The 16,174-nt window shown below is 35.0% G+C and overlaps 1 protein-coding gene across 1 annotated transcript in view; it reads left to right on the plus strand.

The window, feature by feature from the left end:
- Nucleotides 1–354: 354 nt before the first annotated feature.
- CENPE (centromere protein E, 312kDa) overlaps nt 355–16,174 on the plus strand; it is a gene marked incomplete at its 5' end in the record, with an annotated part of 26,413 nt that continues 10,593 nt past the window's right edge. Inside the window, 18 exon segments of the mRNA XM_009583078.1 lie at nt 355–449; nt 771–827; nt 908–1,075; nt 3,627–3,749; nt 4,114–4,248; nt 4,882–5,059; nt 5,526–5,680; nt 6,687–7,001; nt 7,845–8,156; nt 8,343–8,501; nt 9,378–9,587; nt 10,528–10,812; nt 10,924–11,082; nt 11,979–12,200; nt 13,411–13,573; nt 13,787–14,004; nt 15,053–15,190; nt 16,095–16,172. Coding sequence (XP_009581373.1) covers nt 355–449; nt 771–827; nt 908–1,075; nt 3,627–3,749; nt 4,114–4,248; nt 4,882–5,059; nt 5,526–5,680; nt 6,687–7,001; nt 7,845–8,156; nt 8,343–8,501; nt 9,378–9,587; nt 10,528–10,812; nt 10,924–11,082; nt 11,979–12,200; nt 13,411–13,573; nt 13,787–14,004; nt 15,053–15,190; nt 16,095–16,172 — 3,170 coding nt within the window.

Genomic DNA, 16,174 nt, shown 5'->3' on the forward strand with positions numbered 1-16,174 from the left:
GGGGGGGTGGGGAGTGGTGCTTTTTTCTTTAAATCTTGCAGGATACTGTTGAGTGGTTCTTTCCTTGACACTGAAACACTTTTCCTGGTCTGTAATTAAGTATATATTCTGGATTTGGTTTAGTATTCATTAACTTGTGATAAGGTGGTCAGTCTGAGCGTAGGGATTAGACTTCAGTGTTGTTCCCTTTTGTAAGAGAAAATCATGCGATTCGGAAATCCTACTCAGTGTGTTCCATCTTTGCCATTGAATGATTGTTTCCAATGTGATAAAATTCTTTGATAAGAAAATAATTCTTGATGTCCAGTTTAAAATCTACTGCCACTCTGTTTTTTAATGCATCTTTGTTTTCAGCTATGTTAGAGAATTCTGAATATGACAATCAATGTCTGATGGTTCCTGATCAAATTTCAGATGTAGAATGGACTGCTGGACCTAACATGAATTGGGTAACATTATAATCTATTTCGGTTGTCTAATACAGTGCATATACACTACATACTTCTCAGTAAGATCAGCCTTACTCTTCTGTAGAACACAATATTCTTCTATATGTCTGAAGAATTATTATAACTGGTTAGAAAGTAAGTCTCTTGGTCATTTCTGTGAAGTTGTGGAATGGTTCTATGATTCTATGGTTTTGTGGCTAATGATCCAGTAAACTTTGGTATTTAAACAGGACTAGCGATGAAAGGGCAAGCAACAAGGAATACAATACTAAACTTGCTTGATCTTGTACATCAGTTAACCAAGAGCAATTCTTTTTCTAGACTCAGAGAGACTTTGAAGAATCTGTGCAACTCTGTGAAGCGTTAGCACTAGAAAAGGTAAATCTGTTCTGTATTTTCTAGAAATAAGACTGATATTCCAACAACAACTTCTAAAGTTTCTTGTGCTGCTTCTTCAGGATATTGCTGTAAATGAGGTCAATGTTCTGCAAGCTAACTTTAATAACCTAGTATTGGAAAATGAGCAGTTGAAATTAGAAATAAATGAAATTAAGGAGAAACTGAAGGAAAAAATAGAAGTGGATGAATTTGAAGCACTGGAAAAGCAAACACAAAAAGATCATGAGGTAAGGTGCATTGAAATAAATACAGAGAGATAAGAATTCTCTATGCTCAAGTGTTTTCTAGAGTTTATTCGGTGTACGTATACTTGGAGGTTCATTCACAAACAGATGGTGTTATAGGCCACGTTCAGCAACAGGATGAATGAACCCAGGATTTAAACTGGATTTACTCACAGTGTAAATTCAGCCTTAAATTTTTGGAAAGTCACATACTAAATTCTGGCAAAATGTATATTTGTGTGTGTATGTATCCATATATTATTTTTATATATGCATGATCTGAGTATCACTCTAGATTTCTGCAAGAGACAGTTGTTTTGCTGCATAAATACATTTTAGAACAGTTTTGAAGTTAAAGTATGGTTGCTAAACCGTATTTCACATATTTCTTGTGCAAAACATCTTGGTTTACAATCCAAGATAGCTCTGGCTTTTGGTAATCCATTGAACTATGTGAGCATTAACTTTTAACTTATGTGAGCATTAACATTTAACTTATTTAACTTAGTAATAAAATATTTTAAAATAATAGTGTGAATAGTGATGTCTGTGGAAAATTAAAACGTATTTTGTGCCAGCAAGTCAGAAAAGATAAACCTACCTACTGGATAACTTATGTATAGGAAATACTGACTTCCAGTTCTCTTCACCTCTTTGTGCTGTTAGTGGAGATGTACCTTGTTTGTCTAAATGTTTTATGCTCTGATTCTGTAACCTAAAATACATATTACTTATATTAGGTTCTAGCTGCCCAATGGCTAGACTGTGAAATAAATTACAGTGCAAAAAAAACAAGCAACCAACAAAAAAACCCTCAAACAAACAAAACCCCTAAACCAACAACTTGAGGTATTGAGACATGGAAGTATTATTCCATTTCTTTCCTGATACCTTCTCTGTAGATTACTTGTACGTGCTAGTCTGTTTAATATCCTCTGACCATGAAACTAAGGCTGAAGCTGAAGTTACATCCTTTTGCATTGTTGTTTCAGGTTACAATTTAACAAGATCACCTTTCATTTCCATTGTGTTCCCTACAAAGATTTATGGATCTTAAACAAAATGCATCCATAATAGATTATGATTTAGCTTGTATTTAAGATTCTTTTTAGAAGACCCTTTGTATGCTAGACTAATTGTGCTATCTTCCTTATCAGCCAACATTTAATAAATCTTCAGTTAGTTTTCCCTGCAAAGCATTTTTGTATCTAATAACAGATGCAATGTTCTAAAATAGCTTCTATTATAAGAATTGGTTTTTGAATGATTCATGTTTTCAGACATGTATCTGAAGACAGTCCATAAAATGTAAGCATTTGTTGATACCCATGTAGCAGGCTAATTACAGCAATACTGAAAGGTCACATAATTCACTAAATACCTTAGTTGAAATCCATCAATTTAAATCACCACAGATATACACAGGTAAACTCTATTATTCTAATAATGACACTTAAATTACTTCTGACAGTAGTATTGTACCATATCTTCTACAACTATCCTCTGATTTTAAGATTACAGATTGGGTTTTCTTCTCGCTATGCTCTTAACTATATAGAAGTACTCACAGGAGAGTGCTTGTTTTAAAGCTTTTCACTGATCTTAAAATTGCAGATTGGATTTTCTCCTTACCTACGCTTGTGACAATACAGTAGTTGTAGATGGGTGCTTATTGTAAAGCTTTTCTAACAAAGACCAAAAGAAGAGTTCTTCAATTTTAGAAGTGCTTTTCTATCTAGTCTTCTACTTGTGCTTCCTTTCACAGGATGCCACTGAACGTGTTTATGGCTTGCTTTACCTCAATTTTGGCACCTTCTCATTCTTGTTAGTGAATAGATTAAATCAGAAATATCTGCACTATGTCATAAAAAGCTGCTTAACATGACTAGAATTTGAAGTACCATACCTGTACAATTTCTGCATTAATTGCTTTGATCACGTTGCTCTTGCTTCTCAAGCTGTTGCCAATTAAATTGTACTTGAATCCTTTCTAATTACTGGGAAGCTAAAACAGAGCTTTGCATCTCATCTATCCATTTGAAAGAATACGTAGCAACTTGCTTTGTACTGTTTAAATAGATACGCTTGTGTATATATGGTTTGCCCACTAATAGAAAAGAAAACACAAGATAGACCTTGCTTATTTTCATGGTGTTGGCAACTAAAACTCCTGGTGTGGGTGCTTTCTAACATGCTCTGCAATTTTGCTTCAATTTGCTCCACAGATACAACTAATGCATGAAATTACCAACTTAAAGAATCTAGTTTCAAATGCTGAAGTGTACAATGAGGAACTTGAGGTGAGCCTGTCCATGAATGTACATGCAATAAGACTTGTATGAAATGTGCTTGGTTTGTTTATCTTGAAATACTGTATCTGCTGAGAACAACCTAGACATCATTGGGCTCTGGTTAGTCTTAACAGCTATGAGGAGGATATGTCTAAAATCCACGAACACTTACTATGTACAAAGCAGGTTTTTGTTAAATTCTTATCCAAAAAACCAAACTGGGCCCTAGAATCTTCCTTCTCCCTTTTTTCTCCAACTTTTAGGCAGAAATAAACTCCAAATTGGAACAGCTGAAAGAGAAAGAGAACAACATAAAGATATTACAGAATCGTGTGGAAGAATTACAGAAAGCAGGAGCAGAAAAAAAGGACACATCTTTTTCACGGGTAAATTTGAGTTTTCTGCTGGGTTGAGAGATGGTTTTGACTTTGTTGGAGGTGGGTTAAATTTAGGTATAACCTTGGTATAATTGAAGTCTGCTTCCCTACAGATGTTAGGAAAATTTTTTTTACAAAGCTTAAAATGTTAATTACTACATTATCATAAGGCAGTACTCTGGTGAAGTAAAGCTATGGGAAATGCTGCTCTTTATCCCATCTCTCAAACGAGCCTGCTACTGTTCTTTTTAGAGTAAACTTACCAAGTTTTCTGAGCCTGTATTTACATTTTAATCACATCATAATGAACACATTTGCTTTATTATGGCTGTATATTTTTTTATTTCTTTGAGTATTTATCTGTCTTTTTCAGGGAGATTCTGATAAGCTAATTGAGGAAATTCAGCAGCTGAATAAATCCCTCTTAGACAGTGAAACCATAGCCTTGGATGCCAAAAAAGAATCTGCTTTTCTCAGAACTGAAAATTTGGAGCTGAAGGAGAAGATGGCAAGTACTTGTTAAACTGTATTTATAGCTGGACAAAATGCTGTTAAGGGCCTATCTGCTCCCAGACTAGTGAAGAAGGCAATCGAAAAAGACAAGATGTGGTAGAGTATTTGGAGAAAGCTAATGACTTATGCTCCAAGTAATGTTTTTATTATGGAATTCATAGAAAATGGGTCTTCAGGAGAAAGATAAAAGAAAATAGAGGCTTCTTCCACAGGAGTGGGTGGTTAGTTTTAGGTTTACCAGTAGAGAGAGAGCAAATGCACAGTCTTTAGAGAGTTACTAGGACATAAGACTCCAAACCTAATTTTACCAGCGAACAAAAGAGAATAAGAGATGTGAACAAAAAAGATGTGAACTCAGAGAAGTGGTATGGAGCTTACTTTGAGCTTTGCAATAGTAAAGACAAAATAGTAGAAGCAGTTATGGCCCTGACCTCTAAGGTAAAGGTATGTTTTGTTGTAGGACTTTGACAGGAATGCAGTTGTTAAATCGTGGCTTATTCTGCCATATTTATCAAAGCCAAATTTGTTCAGAGTGACAACAGGAAATGTGACAGATGCAATATTTAAATGTGAAGCAAGTAGACTTGTATTTTGTGTGTGAATTGCATGTTGTTTTGTTTTCGTGAAGGATGAACTCTTAAATAATTACAAGCAAATGCAAAGGGATGTTCAGTTCTATCAAAGCCAAATAGAAGCAGGAAAAGCCAGCTCCAAAAAAATGCAAGCTGATTTGCAGAAAGAGTTGCAGTCTGTATTTCAAGAAAACACAAGGCTAACTTCGCTGTTGGAGGGTAAAGTTCCAAAAGGTACTGTTTCAGGCGGTGCTTTTTTTCCCTCCCCCTCTCTTCCCTTTTCCCCATAATGGTGGGGGGATAGGGAATATTTTGGCTCTTGTTTTCTCAAATACTTGGAGCTTGTGTCAATATAAAATATTAGAATATCTGGTACTGCTGGCACATAGCAACTGCTTTAGTTCTTTCTTGAACTATTTGGAAAACTACAATGTACGGAATATTTTGTATTTTGCACAAAGACAGTCAAGTTAATGAAGGCTGTCAGGGAGAATCTAAAATAAACTGGATGTCAACCTAACAAGTGATGACCAAATTCAGACCAGTAGTTTCATCTTTTAGTTGTTGGCCGTTGTAAAATATACTTTTCTAGAATATACTGATACAACATCCAGAATGCATTATAAATCTTCTGCTTAATTTAAAACATGCTTTTCTTCTCTCACACTCTCCTATTAATCTAAACTTGTTAATTCTCTAGATCTGCTCTCCCTTGTGGAGATGGAAAAAAAGGCAGCTGACTTAAAAGGAGAACTAGAAAAAGCATTGAAAGAGAATGAACTTCTACAAAAACAAGTAAATGAACTATCAGAATTTCAGTCTCTACCAAATACTGTTGAGATACAGCAGAAAGAGGTAAACAAACTTTTTCCTTGTTTTTATATTGTACTTGACTTACCAGTTAGTATTAATGGAGGCCTATTGGATATGTTTTAAAGCCAAAAGTTGTCTTGAATCAAATAACCTGCAATTTTGCAACTAAATTCATTAGATTATTGTTCCTCAGGTATTTAATATTTGCACCTAGGAATAAATTTAAGATCACGTATTTAGTCACAAAGTCTACTATAATTAATCAAGAATTTCTAGTCCAACATTTGCCTGCCTATTTGCCATGGTCACCACTGATAACTGTGTGTGTATGTATAATAGTGTTTGATCCTGGTTTACTGTTCTAAAACTGAATTTCTGTCTGATTGAGCAAAGAGAAAATTTCAAGACCTCTTAGCAGAAATTTAAGATTTAACTTGTAAATTCTGGAAAACTTGTAAGGAAACTCTATGTTTCCTGACAGGTCAGGGCTTAGTAAACTAAGTTTGCTATAAATGTGTCTTAAAGGGTTTGTGTGCAAACACTTTCTAGGTTTCTTTATCCTTAAATACCTGCTACTAAGTATGTGCAGTGAAAATTATCCAGGGCAAGTAATCTCGCAAACTCAGAATGCTTTGCAAAAAGTTCCAAACCCTTCCAGTGGTCTACTTCTACTAATAAACAAAACTTAATTAGGTGTTAACAACTTTATAAACTCTGTATCACAAAGAAAGTATTGATACATCTAAACATTCAGCTTAGGAGTTATAGCTAGGAGTATCAGTCCAGTCCTAGCTCAAACAGAGGAAAAAGGAAATATTTAAAGAACATCTAGAGAGTTAGAGGAGAGGTTTCAAGGTTTTGGAAGGGGCTTGTCTGTCTTGCTTCTCTTTGAAGGATTGTTTGCTAGACAGCTCTCTCCCAACAAAGCAAAACCCAAAGTACTGTGCCGTGTGTTTGCCTATATCTGCACATGAACACCTTTTTTATTATGTAGCTATGACAAATACTGATTTAGAAAATGCTATTAATACTGCTTTTCTGTTGGCAGATTCTTGAAAAATGTGAGGAGCTACGCTTATTAAAATCGGAAAGAGAAAAGCTGCTTTCTGAAGTAGCTGATAATGAAATTAGACTTAAACATATGACTGAAGAAATTGGGAAATCAAAAGACAATCTAGCAGATGCACAACTTAAATATGTGAAGTCTGATCAGGAATATATAGCACTTAAACAGCTTCATGAAGAACTAGAGCAAAAATATGTAGCTGCATCAGAAAACAATGAACAAATGAAGCTCCAAATAGATATTCTATCTAAAGAAGCACGAGAGTCTAAAACAACTTTGGATGAAGTGAAATTAGAGGTCAGTGTCAGCTTGCTCCTTTTTACAGATAAAGCACAAAGAATTCATTCATAGTATTAAAAAAAGAAAAAAACTTTTTTGGAGAAGTAATCTTAAAGGTATAAAGATAACACTTATTGAAATTCCTCTAGTATGAGTGGATATTATTCTATGGCAGGTATATAAATTTGCAGGATTATGCAGCTCAGTGGTCTCTTTCTTCATAGGCAAAGAAATGTATATGTTGCTCCAGGTTATATGTTCTCCTTCTGTACTTGACCTTTTAATTCTTCTTTTCCCATTCTTAAGTTATACCTTTATTACACAAATTTCTTTTTAAACATACTGCTATGACCTACTCTATCTAAAGTCATAGAAACAAAGTTTCCTCATCGGGAACTGGAGTCTTTAGAACAGAAGATCTTTCAAACTAAAGAGAATCACCGCATAAACTGGCAGTTAAAAAAGAAAAAAACATTTAAGAAGAAAAGGGAACTAAAGATGCATGTTTTTGACAAGGCTTTTGGTACTGATATGGCTGTCATATTCCAGCTATGGATTTGATAACTCCTAATTTGATAATTCCTGAGCTACGCTGCAGTTTCATGTGTGGTGTTACGTTTTAGTAAGACTTTTGCTGCTAAGGAGAAACCACAGGAAGGTTCCATAAACAAATGCTTATTTAATGTGGGCAAGCATATAAGCAGTGACTTAAAATGAAATGATGAACTTCCTATTCTCTCATTGAAAGCTAGCATCTCTGACCCTTTCTAAGCTAATATAAGATTCTGTGAGAACGTGTACACATTATGCAGTTTTATGCATTATAATGAAAATGTTGGCCTTTTCCTTTACAAACTAAAGCTCTCTAGCAAAATGAAAGAACTGGAAGAAAAGACAGCAGAGCAAAAACAGCTTCTTGAGGTAAAAAATGATTTTATTCGGACTCAGCAGAAGTTAAATGAAATGGAGCAATTAAAAGAGCAAAAAAAGATTACAGAGTTGAGACTGGAGGTCAAGGATTCGGAGATCCCGGCAGTTCTTCAGCAGCTTACTGAATGTCAGGAAGAAATAAAAACTCTAACCCAGGAAAGAGATTACCTGAAGCAAAAAGAGGAGTCTCTCCAAGCTGAGACAGACCAACTCAAAGAGGATATAAAGGACACTGTTTCAATGGTAGGAATTCTGCCTTTATAGAAATGGACCATACTTGTTAAGGGGAAGAGTGTAAAAAAACACTTAGAAACTATATTGAAATAGGGGAGTGGGGTTTTTTGTTTGTTTGTTTAATCAAGGAGTGCTTACTAATGTTGCAAAATACTTGAATTTTCTTTTGTGGATTTTCTTTCTTTTATTCTAAAGAACATTTTGGCACATGAAGAACTGAGAAATACACAGAGTTCTCTCAAGCAATCCCAGGACACTGTCAAGAAGTTGGAAAAAAATATTTCTGAAAAAGAATCTTGGATTCTGAGTGTTGAAGAGGCACTAGGGAAAACCATTAAAGAACTCGAAATAAGGGTATAACATTATGTAATAACTCAAAATAAAAATGCTTTTAATGTGTTTTTCAACATTGTGAAAACAAGCCTAGTTATATTCTCTTCTGGTTGTCCTTAGAAAATTTCCAGGCCTTTGGGAGAAAGTGGGCAAGAAAGTAGTACTGCCTGATCTAAGTCTTTACCAGTTGCCAATCTATTTCTGTAGAGCTTCAAGCTGTAATGTACACTCTAATAAACCTTTGCTTAATTAGTGTGCCCCATAGTTAATTTCAGTGGTGGCATTAGATGGCAAATGGAAGAAGAGATATAAGGGTTACTTAGAGGTATGCATGAGGCTAATGGTTTATGACACTTAGTCCCAATGAGAAGGGTAACTCATGGTGGTAAATGGCAGCTCAGTTCCCACCATACAGCAGAAGGCTAATCCACTGGTTTTTGTGTCAGTTCAACAACTGACAAAGAAGGGTGCTGAGAATATTGTATGTTACGCAGTTGCTTCAGTGGCACAGTTTCTCTGGAGGAAGAGTCCGTAGTATGTGAGATACTTGAAGTATATCAGCTGCCTGACCCAGTAACTCAATGGTTGCCAATTCAGCACTTGCATGTTTTGGAACAGATGCTTAAAAATAATCCAACAGGTGTTTCTTATTTGGCTGCTTCCTCTCAGACTTTTTCTATGTAAAAATCTGACCAATATTGCAGAAGAGACTGCTAAAAGGTTAGCATTTAAAACAAAACAGGTGATGAAGGCCAAAGACCTGGTTCTGGCATTTTTCTAGTTTAGTTACAGTGGTTTGATGTTAAAAATACTGTAGCAGAATGAATCAAACAAAACTTTTGCATTTAATTTTGGTTTTGAATTGATGGAAATACTGTCTTTGCACATTTTTTATAGATATCACAAATGACGGAAGAAATAAAAATCATCACATCAGAAAGAGACCAGCTTGCTGAGGAAAAATCAGAAAATAATAACTGTAGAGAAAGTGATCAGCTTCACGTGCTAAAGGAACAAATCTTTTTGCTTACACAAGAGAACAATTCATTGCAGGATAAGCTGGACAGTTTACATTTGAAAAAAGAAGAGTATGGGGAAGGAACTTCGGTAATTATGCTAAGGCTGTAATGGAAAGCATGCTTATTTAAACTTTCACTTGAGGGAAAATAATTTGCGAAACAAACTGGAGAAAAGGGTCCTGCTACTTGAATGCAGCCCATTAAGCACCAGGATTATTATTGTATACTTGAAATATATTCCACCCGTATTGTTGTATATGGGCAACTAGTAGTAGAATATGACAAACATTTTTCTGTAAATAGAATTTTAACTTGATACAGGATGGTGATGTTCTGAGTTGATCTGCACAGAGATGTGGTTCTATAATTAAGTACCTAAAGCTAAAAATTGCTAATCTGGAAAGGGTGGTTCTGCTTTTTCAAAGCATAGATAGAACTGACTTTTTTTCCTGGCAGTGAAAGGGACACTGCAACCAACATTTTCTGTAATTGGGCATGCTGATTGCACATGTGTGTTATATGTATATATACAAAGTGAGTGTGTGTGTATATATACACACACTTTGAAAAAAGTAAAGTATATGCGTATTTTAATAATTATGGAGGGAGTGGACAAATTTCAAGGAAATAATTGTCTTGACACCATTATTATCTACTGTTGAGACTAGAAATATGGATAAGGTCTCTAGTTTGGTTTGTGGGGGTTTTTTGTTGTTGTTGTTGGGGTTTGTTTGGTTTTTGGTTTTTTTTCCCCTCAGGCTTAAACTAGGGCTTAAACTATGAAATTCTACTTCTGTTAACTTGTTTCAGAAGTCCTCACTTCAAATTTTAGTTTTACATGTCTCTTATTTTAAGAAACTTGAATTACATATTGAGTTCAGTCAAATCTTATTATTCTGAAAAAAATAAAAATTTCTCTAAAATATTGCTTCTGTTTGTTTTACATAATCAACATGTCAAAGGTCAGATAAGGTTTTTCTTAAAGCTACTTCCCCAAATGTGGTGACTTCTATCTCTGTATAAAATAGATACCACAGATTCAAGAAAAATCTGTTGAGCAAGAGTTATTTCTTCTGAGAGAAGAGCTGAGCCAGGCACGAAGGAAATTGCATGAAATGGAGGAAGTGAAGGCCAATGAATGTCAAAAAGAATATGAAAAAACTGGGAGAACAGATTTTATTCAAAAATTGCATGACTGTCAGGAAGTGAGCACTATAACAGAAAGAAGAGATGATAATCTTAAAATGCAATTGGAGAATCTCCAAAATGAGAGAGACCAGTTAAGAGAAACCATACAGGAGACAATTAGCATGGTAAGAAAAATAGTCCTATTCCTTTAGGATAATAGCTTTAGTAAACTTCTGTCTTAAATTTTGGAACTGTTGTTCAGGCTTTAATGTACTTTAACTGTGTTGTGTCCAAAGAATTCCAAGATGCAAGAAGAGTTGAGATGTGCTCATAACTCTCTCGAACAACACCAGGAGACTATTGTGGAGCTGAAAGGAAGTATTTCAGAGAAAGAAAATCAACTCTTAAAAGTGCAAGAGGCATTAAAGGAAACAACTGATGAACTGCAGCAGAAGGTCAGATGTGGTTTTATCAAATAAACTGAAAATTCTATTAGGATTGACAACCTATGTCCTCTCCAAACTTCAGTTTGTAAGGGTTCAGTAAATGTAATAACAAAACTTTTAATTTAAAAGTTTTTCCCTTCTTTTTTTGACCTGCTTCTCGAAAAGCAGGTCGTAGAAGCAGAGGCAGTGAAAAGATGATCAAATGCAATTTGACCTGCAAGCTACAACCCTTACTTATAACTAAACATGCCTTAGTGCTGAATGATGGAATATTATTTGGAATCAATACTGCTCTTTGACCTCAATGCATTTTCCAAGTCTTAAAAGTTTTTAAATTCTAATAATATGTCTTTTAGCTATGAAACTCTGAAGATACTGGAGCGGCTAAAAGGCCATTTAGCTCATTTTTTAACTTGCTGCACTATTATAAATTTCTTATCCACTTATTATTTTCGTGTCTGAAGCTATTGTGGCTTTTAGGCTTGATTCTAACAAGCATTAATGTCTTCTCTCTGCTGTGGATACAGCAATAAAGTCATTTTTATGGAATTATAATGGCCTGTAGGTTTTTACACATTCACTTTTGTCTACCAATGAGACAGAAGCACTGAAATTTGATTGACTTGTAAGCAAAATTGTTACATCTTTCTTTGCTTACTATAGCAGTAAACTAATGAAGGTGTCTTCTGTAAAATAATCCAATTATAACAACCCATATGTACAGATAGTGCTTGTGAAATATGATCCAATAACACTCTTCTTAAATCAGAACCTGATTACTGGGATAACAGAATTTAACAAATCAGAATTTTACTGTGGGGGGTTTTTTTCAAACTATTAAATTACTTCTACCCATGCTAGAGCTGATTAGAAGTATTAATACTAGTTCTTATTTGTTCTTTTAGCTCACTGAAGTAACTGAAAACCTGACTCATGTCTCTTCTGAATATGGCAAGCTACTGGCAGAAAAAGAACAAACTGAAAGAACAATGAATGACCATATCTGTCAGCAGCTTGAGAAAATCACTTTACTTAATCAGGAGAAAGATGAGCTACAACAAATGGTAGAGACTTGTAAAGCAGAAAGAGATCAGTTAGAGGCTGACTGTCGGGAAAGCAAGAAGAGAGTATGTATAAAATCTTTTTAATTGTTTTAAAGGCAGGTTGTGCTACTCTAAATTATTGCGGTCATGAAGCCTTCTGCTATTCAGTATCTTTTCCTCTCCCTTCACTTGTTCGTAGCAGCAGTAAACTAAAAACTTAGTTTACTAATCCAATCTAGATTTTGGAATCTGTCTCTTTTCTTCCCCCTATCCCCTTCCTGCCCTTTTGGTCACTGTGCCGCTCTGGGTTTAGGCACAGTTGTCTGCCACCTGCTGGACAAACACTCTGCAAGTTCCTGTTACAGCTTTCATCTACAGTGCCTTTGCATTTAGCACTGAACAGTAGAGGTAGTCCAGGTTTACTGACATATAAGGACTTAATTCTCCTACCACTTCAGCTCATCCTGGATTGATAAAGAGAAAGCTAAACCCAGAAAAGAAACTGATTAGCTATCCTATTTCTCCTTCCTGACGTCTTATTTCCTGGCAGATTAGTGACTTCAATATTCCAAGTATTTGCATGAAAAGTATGCTTATGTTGACACACTATTTCAGACAAATTTGTTCTGATTTGTAGTTAATAAAAACCAAGCTGATAATTTCTAAAATTAAAAGGAAGTCTGGTAAATATTTTTTTCCTAAGAGAAGCTCTGCAAACTATTTCAAGAAATTTAAAAGCTTTCATATGAATTTTAGCAAACCTCAGGTAGAACCACTGATCTCTTAAGTATGTATAGACCAACTAACTTAAAAAGTAAAATCAGCAAACTAGGATTATCGAATTTTTAATTTTAGATTTACATCTTGCGACTAAACAGCTGGACAAATTGTTCATGTAACTGGTGACAGTTGCCACAAGAATAAGGGTATCTTTCGTGATGGGATGTGTGGTGGTTTTTGGGGGGTTTTTTGGGTTTTTTTAAGTCATCTACATAATCTGCTCTCTCCACAACATTTTCCCTTTCCTCTTTACTTCTGCCTGTTGTTTGTTTTTTTGTTTGTGGGGTTTTTTTTGTAAACTGATAAAGACTATTTCTAAAGACTGTCCTCCTTTTGGAGTTCTTAAACTAGGCATGGGGGAGTGACAACTGAGGGTTTCTTCCTAAAATAAAAGGCTGATTATTCTGATAGTTCTCTCCTAGAAATTCAAATGCTTTGACTTATTGTTCTTAACTCCTGATAAGCAAAATTTAGTCATACTGAGTGAACATCCATGTAATACCTTGTTCTGCAGTCCTTAAAAGTTCTGACAGAAATGGAAAATCTACAGGAAGAACTAAGGCATCAGAAAGAGCAAGCTGATATCCAGAAAAACATGCTAGCAAATGGAGAAGAGAAATTGCAAAACACTGAAGAAAAACTAAATGAAGAAATAAACAAACTGAAAGAAAAGGCAAGTACAGTAATAAGAAACTCTTACAAATAATTAGAGGATGTACCCTCAAGGACTCATTAGAATAACAGGTATTTATGCAAGATAATTTATGCTGGTTTATTGGTCCAATAGAATATGTCATGGTAATACAATTTAGCAACAGAAGAGGAGTTTTTGCTAATAGTGTTGATTTGTGTTGATTTTATACTTCTTACAAATATTTTTTAATAGGTAGTCAACTTGAATGAGGACTTAAATTTGGTAACTAAGGAAAGGCACCAGCTGCTGGAAGAACTGAAAGAAAAGACTGAGAGTGAAGGCAGTAAACTTCAACAGTTGGAGAAACAGTGTGATTTGTTAGCCCAGGAGAGAGATCAGCTCCAGGAAATGCTGGAAGGTATTCGAGCAGAGAAGAACAAACTGGAGATTAACCTACAGGAGAGTGTGGATAAGGTGATTTATCTTTGATTAAAGTATAATAACTATAAATGCTTGATAGAGGAAGAGGGTTAATTCTTGAAACTGTCTTGAAAAATATCTTACAAGTATTAATATTATATATACCCAGACTGAAGAATATTGGCATGCTTTAACTTCTGTCTTGTGGAATGGTATTTAAAGATGTATGTAAATTCTTTCAAAAATGTTACCTGAGGTTGCTTTATTTAGGAATAAATGAGGAACCAGGAAATATATGGGTTTCATTACCAAAACACTTAACAGGTATTTTTAATGAATTTGATGAAATGGTATGTTTTGTAGTTGAGCTCCAAAGTTTTGAAACTAAAGCTGACAAATTCTGACACTTTTATTTCTCTTCTGGATGAGGCGTATCTTCACAACAGTGAAGACAAGTGAATTGGATGGTGTCCATTGAGCAGCGGTCCTTGTTCAGATATTGAGTAATCACTTCAAATATCTGTAGCTAATTCAAATCTATGGTGGGAGGAGAATCTTCTTACTCTTGCTACCAATATCTTCCAATTCACCTGTTTTTAAGTATCAATTGTCTTGCTGTAAAATTTCAACTTCACTGGGAATTCAGAGGTGTACTGAAAGGAGTCCTAGTTCTATAATAAATTATCAAAGATAACAGCACCCTGACAACAGTCCAACTCAAATTTGTGTTAAGTGATAATTTCTAGATAGTTCTTGATGTGAACCCAACTCAAATTACACCTCTGCTTTGTGTTACTCATCTGTGTTAACAGGGATTGCAGAAAATACTTCCAAACGTATTTGTAGCATACTTTGTCTAATTCTTTACATTACTAAGGATTTATCGGTATGCTAGTTGGCAGGCTTTGCTTAGTGAAAGGAGAAACTTTCAAAGACAAAACTTGAAATTTCTTGTATTCAAACTAAAGCAGTGTTTGGGGGGTTTTTTTTGTGCCAAGTATTTTGACTGCTCTGAAATACTGAATGGCCTGGCGTGTGAGAGGCAGATTCACGTGCTTTCTCAGAACTTAATTTCATATTTGTTCCTCTTTTTTCACTCCAGATTCTTGAAACCGAAAAGGAATTGAAGTGGCAACAAGAACTCCTCAGCAATGAGAAGATCAAAGCTGAAGAAAGGGAAGAACATTTGTTAAAGGTTCAGAGGCGGTCAGAGATTTTGGAGGACAGCCTAACAAACAAGGTGAGGAGTTTTGGGTTTAGTAGCTATTCTGTCTTCTGATGTTTTATCACTGACGTGGTAAACTTTTGCTCAAGACAATTTAATTTTTAATTCTCAGCACATCATTTTTATGGGTGCTAAACAAGCATGAACATGGGCAAAGGATTTTGTACAAATTTCTCTAGTGATGTTTAGAAGTAGCATCCTCATCTTCTCAGCCTCATAACCAGTTGGGTTGGTGTCCATTCTAATGGAGTGACCAATTTATCCAATGTGTGCAGGCTTAATGTAATGGTCAGTAATTGTACATGTATTTATTCAGACTTTAAAAGGCACTGTGTAGACAGGATGAACTTAACGGGTTTGGAATCCTTAGTGTTTTGCACACTTTCAAACTATATTGTTATTCAGAAAGTCTTGCACTTAGCTCTTGCCAGCTCAGTCTTTTTGCAGTTTTCACTTCTTCACTTTTCACCTGTCAAACTCTTCCTTTGCCTGTAGATCAAACAGTATAATTAAGGATTGCTTCAGATTAGCAAATGTGTTACTGTTCTATTCATTAGAGCAGATACAAAGACAATTCCATTGCCCATCTGTTATGCTAATCTTCTATTTCTTTTCATTTTCTTGTGATGTGGACATATGTCCACATGCCTCTCTGTTTCCTCTTGCTTTACTGAAGACCAAAGTTGACTAAAGTAGAGTTCTCTGGGTGTCATGCTATTCCTCTTCCTTTTAACTTCTTTTTCTGAGTGATTAGAACACCAAAATTACTTTTAAACTTCTCTTGCTGTTAGTGTGAGTTTTGGAGTTATTGGAAATTGTGTTCTTTGTATTTGACACAACTGATTTGAGTACTTCATAGGGGAGTGTACAGACCAGGACTAAATTGTAATTCTTGCTTTTTCTCCACTATTTATTATAGATTCAACAGTTAACTGAGACACTAAATAGCGTATCATGTGAAAAAGACCAGTTATTGGCTGAAAAAACTAGTCACTCTTT

This window comes from Fulmarus glacialis, unplaced genomic scaffold (genome assembly GCF_000690835.1).
Source record: "Fulmarus glacialis isolate BGI_N327 unplaced genomic scaffold, ASM69083v1 scaffold49028, whole genome shotgun sequence".
Taxonomy (NCBI): Eukaryota; Metazoa; Chordata; class Aves; order Procellariiformes; family Procellariidae; genus Fulmarus; species Fulmarus glacialis.